Source organism: Gavialis gangeticus, unplaced genomic scaffold, assembly GCF_001723915.1.
Source record: "Gavialis gangeticus isolate Ggan-Ray unplaced genomic scaffold, GavGan_comp1, whole genome shotgun sequence".
NCBI classification, from domain to species: domain Eukaryota; kingdom Metazoa; phylum Chordata; order Crocodylia; family Gavialidae; genus Gavialis; species Gavialis gangeticus.
The window spans coordinates 147,820,034-147,832,210 of NW_017728992.1; the positions used below are offsets into that span (position 1 = coordinate 147,820,034).

General features: G+C 44.3%; 2 protein-coding genes across 6 annotated transcripts in view; one reads left to right on the top strand and one right to left on the bottom strand.

Annotated features, from left to right (window-relative positions):
- The window catches only part of RMDN1 (regulator of microtubule dynamics 1), a 29,887-nt gene extending 19,247 nt beyond the window's left edge, over positions 1 to 10,640 (bottom strand). For 2 of the 4 annotated variants that reach the window (XM_019527883.1, XM_019527884.1), the window contains exons 1-5: positions 10,503 to 10,640; positions 9,036 to 9,153; positions 6,567 to 6,654; positions 3,370 to 3,529; positions 464 to 553 (exon numbers count right to left, since the gene is read on the bottom strand). In XM_019527883.1, coding sequence (XP_019383428.1) covers positions 464 to 553; positions 3,370 to 3,529; positions 6,567 to 6,654; positions 9,036 to 9,153; positions 10,503 to 10,601 — 555 coding nt within the window. In that variant the 5' untranslated portion in view covers positions 10,602 to 10,640. Of the gene's footprint in view, positions 1 to 463; positions 554 to 3,369; positions 3,530 to 6,566; positions 6,655 to 6,914; positions 6,943 to 7,225; positions 7,422 to 9,035; positions 9,154 to 10,502 lie in introns of those variants that run through there. The other 2 variants (XM_019527885.1, XM_019527886.1) reach the window with 2 other exon arrangements.
- Positions 10,641 to 10,932: 292 nt separating this feature from the next.
- Positions 10,933 to 12,177, top strand: part of CPNE3 (copine 3) — a 63,279-nt gene continuing 62,034 nt past the window's right edge. For both annotated transcript variants that reach the window (XM_019527881.1, XM_019527882.1), the window contains exon 1: positions 10,933 to 10,973. The gene's annotated coding sequence lies outside the window, so the exon portion shown is untranslated. The remainder of the gene's footprint in view (positions 10,974 to 12,177) is intronic.

Genomic DNA, 12,177 nt, shown 5'->3' on the forward strand with positions numbered 1-12,177 from the left:
AGGGGCAGTTGCTGCACAGGCGAGGGAGGGTGGGGCGCAGGCCAGAGCCATGGCTCATCTGGGGGGTGCAGGGGTAGTGCCTCTCACCTCTGTGCACACCCTCAGGAGACATAGGGATCATGTACCCTCCCTATCTGTGCATGGGTTGAAGGCTGGCTGCAACTGTGTACTTGGGGCCAGAGGCTGTGTCAGCCTCTTCTCAGCAGGGGGGCTGGCCCCAAGCTGTGCTCAAGGCAGAAGGTGGCACTGGCAGGAAGCTACAGCAAATTTTGAGGTGGCTGTAGCCCCACCCCCCGCCCCGTTTCCAGCACCACCGCCACCTGCCCTGGCCCACCCAACCAGAGCACAGCCTCGTGGTGGGGAAGGAAGGTGCGACACCCAAAGTTTGGTAATTATCATTCTAAAATAAAATATAATACAATATATGCATGCTGCTGTATTAGCAAAAGCTTATTTACAATACCTGGAAATGTTCCTTGATAATAAAAGCACTTGCAATCTTTGCCTTAATTCCTTCATATTCCCCAACATCACTGATGCAGATAGCATACCACTAAATTAAATTAAAAACCACAAATTAAACAGATTATTGAAATATCTTTAATAGAACTAATTAAAATAAAATATGCAGTTACAAAATGTAATATTGCTCAATATTGCTCACAGACTAAAGGATTATGATTAACTAGCCCTATTGTTTACTTAGGAAGTCATTTAACTGTAATGAACAATTTAAACAGCCCAAGTGAATGGCTCTGGTCAATCCTGACAAGAAAGCAGTTCACCATCCTGTGAGGAAACTTGGGTGTCATTAACTTGGGCTGCCAACAGAAGTGACTAAACTGAGCTTCTCAAATCTCCTGGGAAGAGAACAGGAGAAGGAGATGAAAAGCAAAAATGATCTCCTTTCTTCCCTAGAAAGGTTCTCCTCTGGTAGAGAAGCAGTGGATTGCATCTGTGGAACACTTTCCAAGTGGAAATTAGGGGAATATCCAGGAACTTATTTTGGAGTGTTGGGGGCAATTTCCTGGTGCAAATGTTGGTATAGCTAACTAGGGGTTGTGCTCTTCTTGATCTGCTGCTCACAAACAGAGAAAAATTGGTGGAAAATGGAGAAGTGGATGGCAACCTGGACAGCTGCAACCACAAGATGACCGATTTCAGGATCCTGAGGAAAGGAAAGAAGGAGAGCAATAGAGTACTTGGCTTAGCAGGGAACTCTACAAAAAGGAAACTTCCAAGTGGAAACTTGGAAAAACAATTAGGGAGGAGTATAAAAGAGTACTACTCAGGCACACAGGGATGAAATCAGGAAGGCCAAATCGATATTGGAGTATGAAGTATCAATACTGGAGTATCGATATTGCTTCATGCTACTTCAGCTAGCAAGGGATGTGTCAGGGTATCAAAAGAAGTTTCTACAAGTATGTCAGCAACACAAGGAAGATCAGGGAAAGTGTTGGTACCTTACTCAATGAGAGGTATTCTAGTGACAGATGATGTAGAAAAGGCTGGAGTACTCAATGCCTTTTTTAGCTCAGTCTTCACAGGCAAGGTCAGATTCCAGCCTACTGCACCTGGCACCATAGTTTGGAGGGAAGGTGAGCCACCAACAGTAGCGAAAGAACAGGTTATGGATAACACTGGCTGTTTTGTTTTGGATGGACTGAAATAGGGAAAGGGAAGGGTAGCAAGGGGCAGGTTACTTCAGTTAGAAAGTATAACATTTTAGTGTTTTCACTGATGATCTGGAAGATAGGATGGAGTGCACACTGAGCAAGTTTGTGGATGACACTAAGCTGGGGGGAGTAGGAGGGCAGGGCTAGGATTCAAAGAGATCTAGACAATTTGGAGGATTGGACCAAAAGAAAGCTCATGAAGTTCAATAAGGGCAAGTACAAAGTCCTGAACTTAGAGCAAAACAATCCCATGCACTGGTAGGTTGGGATAACTAAGCAGAAAAGGACTTGAAGGGTTACAATGGACAATAAGCTGAATGAGCCAACAGTACAACCTTGTTGTGAAGATGGCTAGTAGCATACTGGGCTGCATTAGTAAGGAGCACTGCCAGCAGATTAAGGAAAGTGATTGAGCAATGCTTTCAAGTTATAGCAAGGGAAATTCAAGTTAGATATAAGCAAAAACTCTCTCATGAAGAGGGTAGCAAAGCACTGGAACAGGGTACCCAAAAGGGTTAGGGAATCTCCATTGTAGAGATTAAGACCCAGGTAGACAAAGCCTTGGCTATGAATGATAGAGTTGAGGATGGTCCTGTTTTGAGCAGGGGGTTTGACTAAATGACCTCCTGAGGTCCCTTCCAACCCTAATTTTCTATGATTCTATGAATAGCTCAGTCACAAAGAACTCTGACCTGTTAGATATCTAGCCAGTTAATTACGTAGTAAATAGTAACCCAGCCACACGTTTGTGCAATTAATGGCAAGATAAAAGAGGGAATAAACCACAAAGTAACTACACAGAATACACGTAATAACTTTGTGGCTGGTTCCCATCATATCTTCAATTTAAGGTGTGGCCAGGCTAATCAGCTGACCAGCATTCCCAGCCTCAGGAATGCATTGGAGCCCTTCAAGGCTCTGGTGTGCTCCCTGCTCTGGAAATACACTGGAGATCTTCCCAGCCCTGGGAGCATACCAAGGAGAAGGGCTCCAATGCACTCCCTTGGCTAGCAGTGCTCACCAGCAAACTGACTTTCCCATCTGCAGGAGTGCACAAGAGCCCTTCAAGGCTCTGAAGTGCTACTGTGGCTGGAAGCACTTGTGCCCAAAAGCCTGCAAAGAACTTTTTTTCCATCTATTTAGTTGATTTAATAAAAAAAATACCACATCTACCCAAAGAATCTTGCCTGCCTATGTCCTTAGACCAACATGGCTACAACGAACAACCCTGGTCAGCTGACTGGCACTCCAAGCGATGGGAGCACTGGCATGCTACTTCATGCTACTGGCATGCTATTTGCTGATACAGGGATTGTGGACTCCCCCTGCACCAGCTATAATTACGATTTAGATCTGATCTCCAATACTATACTACAATCATGCCTCCTCCTGCCATGCGTGTGAAGGGATCCGATTCATGATCCCAACAATGGTGCCTCCTGCCATGCATGTGGCATGGCAGGAGGCACCACTGTTGGGATCGTGGATCAGATCCCCTCATACCTCTAACTGAACATTTGTCAGAGGCCCAACAATCATTTTCTGCACAAGGTTTTGACTTATTTCAAACCCTGCTTATGCTGAAGATGGCTGGATGGCCATATAGCAGAATCATAGTGATTTCTGTTGGTATGGTTAGAGGACAGTGGATGGCAAAATTTCTAAAGTTTAATTACTTTGCATGGCTCACCTTGTGGGCTGCAAAATTTGACTCATTTTTTTCTAGTGCCTTCTTTGCATATTCAAGAGCTTCATAAATCAGTTGCTTTTTCTCCTCTGCAGATGTTCTACTAAGCTGGGCTAGATCGCGAGATGCTCGTGCCAGACGCCACAGTAATTCTGCATCCTCACTAATTATAAACATAAAAGAATGATTAACGATTAAAACCAGTTTTGTCTACAAAGAGCAAGGTCTTAAATCACTCAATACATCTTAGCTTAGTTTTAAGATAACAAACATACCGTTCATGTACACCCAAAGGCTATATGGAATAAATACAAGATCCTAGTCATGGGAGACTTTATTTTCATTTGTAAAGCAACAGCATTCCACTCAGATTGTTTGTAAGGTTAGGTTCCTTTTAAACATGAGGATTTGCAAATTGTGTGCTAGGGGAGGGGGCAAGGAAGCACATTGCTGCAAGAGAGTTGCATAGGACAAAGGAGGTACTCCAGCTGTTTGCTGTGGCTTTTATTTCAAAGGGCACCGCTTCTCCAATCAGCTGCCTGGGACTGCTGACAAGGACTAGCTGAGTGGAAATAAAAGTCACAGAAAACAGCTGAGTAACTGTTTGGCAACTCGTTATAAACTAAGCATGTTGCAAACCATTCTCATACAGTAGAACCCTGGTTTTTTGTACTCACGGCAGTTGTATGCAGAGGTACTTTGTTTTCAAGAAATGGATACAAGTTCACAAAACAGCAGTATTAGACAGGAGAGGAAACAGAGAAAGCAATGCTTATTTCTGACCCAAGCTATATTTCCCTGGTTTCATGTACACACACACTGCTAATATATGCTACTACATGAACATGTACACACATAATTCTACTGTAATACAATTCATCTAATGTTACTGTATGAGCTACAGTTCTATAGGATTTGTAAAATAATCACTTGTAAAATTCAGAATAAAAATGTTTTGGTGCTTTACTAAAAAAAATGTTCAGTGGAAAAGAGCTGTTAAATAAGCATTTTTCTGCAGTCTTGGCACCATTGCAGCACTGTCCAAGTGAACTTGACTGGGAACTGACTAGCAAAAACATTTCAAAAGTGAAAACAATAGCACTAATAGTGAAATTTGGATTTTTCTTACCTCCAAATGCCTGATATTAAATAGCCGTTATCAGTACACCTACTTTTTCAACCTACTCACCACAGAAAAACAGTACCTAACTGTTCTTATAAATTAGCACATTATAAGCTTGAAATGACTTCAGCTGTGTATTGGATTCAGTACATGTACTTCAGTTACAGTTAGTCATTTCAGTTTGCTTATCCAGCTCATGGCATTGGTGTAGTGTGGGGCTAGTCTACAGATTGGATCAGACCCTACAAAACAGGACTGACACCATGCTGTGAGATCTGGGCCCCACACCATCTCCCTTGGCCCTGAATTGCCAGATCCAGGGCCCATGCCATCTGTCTTGGCCCTGAACCACTGGACTTGGCCCCACATTGCCTCCAGCAGGTGCCTATGTACTGGACTGGCCCCCAGGCTACTTCTGTGCACCAATCTAGTATGCTATCTGACCCCTGGGGCTACCTACAGGTCTGGAAATTTGGCGGGGGGAAGGGTGGGAGGTGGCAATTGCTGCCACAAGTCCGCTGCCACCATATTTTCAGATCCCTGAAGGCCAGATGACATGGCTCCATGGGTCAGATCTCACTTGCGGGCTGGGTACTGAGCACCCCTTGTTTAAAAAAAAATACCTATTAGAAAACAACAAAATGTTATACTTTCAAACTGATGTAACCTGCTCCTTGCTGCCCTTCCCTATCTTAGTCCATCCAAAACAGAACGGTCAATGCTATCCTCCACTCTGATCATATTAACTCTACCAATCCAAGCCTCTACAAAAGCTTTCCCTCTCCTGTGTGAGATGCGGGATCAAATTAAACACTTTTAAAAGATCTGCAATTCCATCCTTGGCTGTCTCTCTCTCATTATAACCTCCTGCTCTTTACTATTAACTCATACTTCCTCTGAAACTGCTCTTCCTTTCCTTCACCCTCCAGCCTCATGCTCTGCCTTTCATGTTGCCCCCAAATCGTAGAATAGTCTCCTCACTTGAGATGCACCATTCACCACTTGTTTAAAAAAAGAAATACTCACCTTGTTACCTCTCCTCACCCCATATCCCATGAAGGATGCTGGATTATATTGTACGAGTTGTGACTTCACACTTTAAATGGTTTGAAAAGGGACTTTTTCCAGAGAGCACATGTTTCCTCTTGGAGAAACTAAATGAATGCTTGTACACTGCTAGTTTCTATCCAGAGAGCAGCAATCCTCCCAGTAGAAACATAACACCTGTACACAGCCCAAGACTGACTCTCTCCTCATAAACTTTTAGTAACCATATTTAAGTTTTTGTGGTTACAAACACTCTTTCATGGGGGAATTTGCAGCCTATTTATGATATCATATCACTCTAGGATTAATTCCTCTCTCTGAAGGCAACTTTTCAGGCCTTAATCTTTGGTTCTCAGAGAGGCAAAAAAAACAGCCCAACTCCAAGAAACCTCCAAAATTGCCAAAAGAACACATTTATAACCTAGAAATAAAAAAGGAGTTCAGTTTATCTTCCTTTAAGGAACTAAATTTTAAGTAAAATATCTAGCTGTTCTCTTTTTTTTCCTTTAAAAGAGCCTGTCCCAATTTGCATCTAGATGTTTGTACTCAACTAAGACATACCATACATGTTTACGAGTCATTCTGTGGTCACAGAAGTTCATGCTTGGCAGAAGGAAAATAAGAGAAGAAATAAAAGAGCTGGTTAGCAATAAGAGAGAAAGAGGAAAAGAACAGAGGAAAAAATGTCCCAAAATGAATTTAAGGTTCCCACGTGATAATAATTAAATCCTGGGCCCCTCTCTTATTCCTCTGCCTTCCATTACTGAATGCTAAGCACTCTCTCCCCCCTGTTAGAAAACAATTGTCAGAAACCTAACACTCAGCTGGCCCAACTGAGCCTGGTTAAGATTGCTCCTTCCCTCCACATTGTTATTGCTGAGAAGAAAAGTTACCGATTTTCCCTCCCACTGCAAGAAAGTAAGCCAGAATTTAACCCCACCACAATTAACACATTACTTAAAATGAACTGACAAAAGAGCACTATCAATTAAGCCACAATAATTTGAGGTAATTCAACATACTTAAGTACCTGTTTTTGTGCTGGACCAGCAACTGATAGAGCTTTTCAGTTTCCCCACTCCCATACAGGTAGTCTGCTTGATCTAAGATTTCTTCAGCTTTAAAGAAAAAGAGGGTGGGGATGGTGGAAATAGAAGAAAAAAGGGTTCATAAATATGGTAGCCTACCAGGCATGTGGCAGCTCGTTTAAGAGTGAACCAATACAATTAACACCCAAACAAAAGCATCCTGTCACACAAAAAAAAATTAGCAGAAACCATGGATCCTAGAGAAAGAACCAAACACATACTTCTTAATAAACATCAATATACCAGACATCAGAAGTTTCCAATATTAAATTGGGTGCCTCTATGCTAACCTTTCGCAGCCATGTAATACAGAACTACAACACCTATACAACAGCAGATACCATATTAAAAGTACCAAGAGCTACGGAACAATAAAATAGCTTTAGTAACAGACGTACTTGGAAGTATCAATAGATTTTAGAATGCTCATCTGATGACCTCAGAACGGCAGCTTGGAAAGCACTTAGTTTGGCTAATCAAAGTCGTACCACATTAAGCGTAAAGTCACATGAAGCCACAAAGCCTTACGCTAAAGCTAATTTTATTAACTGGCTATTTATGTATTGATCTAATTTAGTTAATTTATCTCAGTTAAGCTTACCACTTTCAAAATTTTGTTCAAATGAAGCCATTGAAACCTGCATGAGGACTTGGATTCAGGGAAAAAGTCTCCTTTAGCTTCATCTTTGTTTTTCTGCCATTTAACTTTTCTGCAAGGCTCAACTTTCCCTTGTATGACAGACAGAGCAGTCTAAAGCTCCAGAAACAGCTACAAAAATCTGTTATCTAAAATCCCAGAAATAGCTCTGGAAGTCTGCTAGCATAACACTCATCTTTTCTATAGAATGCTAAAAATATTCAGCTCATATACACTGATCTTGTTCTGGTCATTCTTTATTATTTATCATCCCATGACAGATTAAGAGTTGGTTGTAAAAATAATGCAATGAACAAGCTGAATTGAATTGTTGGAAACCTTTGTATATTAATTAGATATGGGAGTGTAAGTAAATCCATCCAGGAATAGAGATGGGGAACCAGATTTTCTCTTCAGTGTTGGCGGTTGACACTAAGTCGATCCATGTTTTATAGGCTAAGATCACGTGAAGTTCCTCTGGCCGCTGTGAGATCTCAGGTTGCAACTAACCAGGGAGTAGAGCACTTGTTTTGGGAGTTGACTCAGGCATCCTCCCACGTCTGGTCTAGCAAAGTTGGTGCTTGAGGGTCACTGACTCAATAATGGTAACACTGGCTTCAGCAAGGATGCTGATATATGTGTGGCATTCTTCCCATTTAATGTGAAGGATTTTCTGGAGGCACCATTAGCAATACCACTCCAAATTCTTATGGATGAAGTGTTATTGTCATCACGTTTCACATCCGCAGAGGAGAGTGGGGATAATGACTGTGTTGTAGACCTGGATCTTCCTGATGTCTTTTCAGAAACTGTGATCAATTAAAATATGCGCAAACAATTTCCCAAAGGAACTGCTTTGCATATCGAATCTTGTGCTGGATCTCCTCATCAATGGTTTGCTTTCTGTGATAGGCAGCTACCAAAGTAAGGGAAGTGCTTGACTACCTCCAGGGTCTTTCCCTTGATGATAATTTGAGGTGGGGGGTGTCACATTCTCAGCCTAGAGCAAGCTGATAGAGCACTTTAGTTTTCTCAATGTTGATAGAGGCCCAAAGTTCAGTAGGCTTCTGCAAAGGGGTCCAATGTGGCCTGTCTATATTCTTTATTTTGCAACAAGCCAAATACTCTCAGACATTTGAAAAAAAGATTTATAGCATTTCTAAAGAAGTTGCACAGTCCTACAAACAGCATTTACTGCACTGACAATGTTGATGAGAGTTATTTTATCAGAATAAGGAATAATTTGATCTGAAATCTCCTTTCCCATTTAGTATTTTCTTTATTTCTAAAGGTTCCAGCACTAAAATGAATATCTGCTCAAGGTATTATTGCTGTTTCTAGCTTAAAAACCTGAATCCAGTACTGCCAATATAAACCATGATGTAGAACTCTGATAGTACCAATATAACTCCATTCTTAATCGCAAAAGAATTGGAATTTGATGACCTTTAATGAAAAAATAGTAACTCTCGAATCTGAATCCTAAATTGAATATTCTGTCCTAAAACAGAATATACAGAATTGTTTGTCACTAGTTTATTATAAATGGAGCACAGTTTTGACATACTTCTGATGATCTCTCTGATGAAGAACAGATAAACAAATACCATATTTTTCATTTACCTTGGAGTTTGAAGTATCCATCAGGGAAAAATCTGATATTAAAAAACAGCACATAAAAGAGAAATTGGAAAGCTTTCCCCAAAATGCGAATCACTATACATCAAGTTTCACATTTGACGGACCCTATATATAACTGAATTTTTGAAGCTACCTTTGAAACTTGCGTGCACTTCAGTAACACAAGAAATCAAATTAAAAGCTTCATAACCCACAAAGGTCCCCAATGACAGTGTAAGGCCTCTTCTTAAAACAGTTAACTTTTCAAAAACCTGAAAGAAAAAATAATAGGAAGTTTACTATAAGATTTGACAAAACTGCTCTATAGCTCTCTGGAGCAGTAATTTTGTTCTAAATTTTGAGTATGGGAATCTCATAAATTATAGAATCTAAAATATATCAGCCATATAAATAGTCTAATATAATGAAATATCAATATGAATAAGATGGTTTCAAATTCAAGAAACACTTTCCTTTCTCTCTATATATACATTGTGAAACCAGGATCCCTGTTTCCCTGCATGTCAGTATACAAACCAAAAGTTCACTTCCAATTGAGAGTAAAAAGACAGTCTTGATATGCACCTCTATAAACTAAGTAAGTGTTATATGTGTAGAGCAGAAGCTTCTGTGAACCCAAGTTCACTTCCTCAGATGCGGTGACAAGACAGCATAGAGCAGTGTAAAAAGTGGAATAAGTGATTAAAATACAACAGGTAGGAAAGCAGGAGGGAGGGGGCAGGGGACTTCTGAGAGAGGGAAACAAGCAAAGAATCCACAGGAACAAAGGGATCTCAAAAGCTAATAGAATCACAGAAAATGAGGGTTGGAAGGGACCTCACCCCTGCTCAGAGCAGGACCATCCCCAACTAAATCATTCCAGCGAAGGCTTTGTCTAGCTGGGTGTCAAAAACCTCCAAGGATGAAGAATCCACAACCTCTCTGGGTAACCTGTTCCAGTGCTTCACCACCCTCTTAGTGAGGAAAATTTTTCCCAATATCCAACTTAAACCTTCACTGCTGTAACTTGGGCCCACTGCTCCTTGTTCTGTCACCTGCCACCACTGGGAACAGTCCAGCTCCATCCTCTTTGGAACTGCCCTTCAGGTACTTAAAGGCTGCTGTTCAATCCAGGCAATGATATAAAAACCCACAGACCCCATTTACACCACAATGAATGCAGTCCAGTTTGTGGATGATATTTGTTCCACAATTTCCTGTGTCAACTGGTTTTTAAAGTTTTGCTCCCCCAGAATCCTAAGCAATCCTGAGGTCAGTGATGCAGCGTCCAGGGCAGCTGAAGTTTTCTGTGACAGAAATTGTGGAACAAGACGTGATCTACACACTGGACTGCACCAGGTATGGTTTAAGCAGGGACGACAGTTTCTTACCCCAAGGTGCCAATTAGCTTTAGCAACCCCTTCGCTCCTATGGGATCTGTTTGTTTGCCTCTCCCAGCACTGCCCCGCTCCCGCCTGGTTTCCTGCCGACTCTGTTCCCATCACCTCCTGCACATCATGCTTTGCTCCGTGCTGACCTGTCACAGCACCTGACGTCACGAACTTGAGCTCACGAATGCCTGTGGTGCACCTATACGTCCGTCAACGCCCCCCCCCCGCACCTCTCTGCCGCTTCCTCTGCTCCTCGCCCGCCCGCGCAGCAGCCCCTGGGTGACGCCGGCGGCTCCTCGGCGCACCAACCGCACCGCAGCCGCTGCCATGACGGGCCCCGCAGGGCTCCTAAGTAGCCTCTGCGCGCCCCGCCCCCACCGGAAACGGTCCGTCCGGAAGTTTAATGCGGTCCCATCTCAAAAACGGTCCGGGTCGGAACAGGGCCTAGTCTCTAGGTTTCCGCCCCGGATACCCCTCGGCTGGCGGGGGGGCGGGGTTTCCGAGGGTCACCCAGCCAACTGCAGCGGCGGTTTGCTGGGAAACGTGGTGCGCATGCGCTAGTGGCCTCGCCCGCTCCGTGGAGGTGGGGCGCTGCCTGGGGGCCGGGTGAGGTTACCTCGGGCGCTGATGTCACGCTGGGCCTGTGCTGAAGCGGTTTCGCTCGTGAGCTGTGGTCGTCTGTTCACGTTCGGCCCCCGCAGGTGAGCGCCGCGCGCGGGAGGAGCCTCCCCCGGGCCGGGCCGGGCCGGGCACTGACGCACTCGGGGCCCATGCCTGCTGGCGGCCCGTGCTGGGGGGGGGGCGGGGCAAGACCCCTGTGCATGGTAATGATCATATTTGTGGGATCGTTTCAACCCTCCTACTGTGCACGATCAATAATAGTAAAAGTGCTCCAAGCCTAGGATAGCTGATGAATGCAGCACATGCAAAGCCCGCAGTGCCCTCCTGGGGAGTCTTTGCTGACTTCTGGGCTTGTCACCACTTTCTTAGGGCTGTTGGCTTCGAAATAAAGGAAGGCGTCAACTCGGACGGCCCAGGTCTCGGTCCTGACAGTTTACAGCGAGCAATATAAAGTAAAGAAGAAGACTTATTTGCATGCTTATTTTTATATTCTTTCAGCATGCGATAGGCTTTCAGCAAATAAGATAATTTTGAGCTTCCAATATGATAATTTCACATGGCAAGAACTGGTTGCCGTGGGGCTCCTCAGGCAGGGGGCAGGCAGGTCTCAGCCTGACTCGGGCCATGGGCCATAGGCAAAGTGGGCTGGGAGCAGCTGCAGGGGCTCATCTGGCCCCAAGGTGAAGCTGCCCAAAAATCTGCTGCTGTAGAGATGTCACAGCAAAAAATCATTCTGGCTTCAAACTCAGGTCTTGTCAGCAGCCACTGCCACCACCTGGGGTCAAGCTGACAGCATTCACCTCTAACATTAGTATAATGTATCAGTAGTTTCTGGATGTATTTGGTTGGCTGTTCATATGAATACGCAGCTGTATTCAGCAGGAGCAGCCCCAGGGCCAGCAGGACCTATCTGGGTGTGGTATGCGGTTGGGTCCCGCCACCATGGGCCTAGCCCGTCCGAGCGGCAGATAGTCCCCAGGGCCTGCAGGACTTGGCTGGGTCCAGCACGTGGTTGCCACATGCCACGCCGGGTCCTGCCACCATGACTCAGCCCGGCCTGGCCAGGCAGCAGAGAGGCCCCAGGGCCAGCAGGATCTGGCTGGGCCTGGCATGGTCCCTGTGTGCCGCACCAGGTCCTGCTGCCATGGCTTAGAGTGCCCCACTCCCACTGCTGCTGCTAAAGGTAAGTTATGGACCCTGGGCAGGGTGGGGCTGTAGCACTCCAAGGTGCCTGGGACCCTGTGGGGGGTGCATTCCATGTGCTGTGTGGGGGGCTGACTGCCA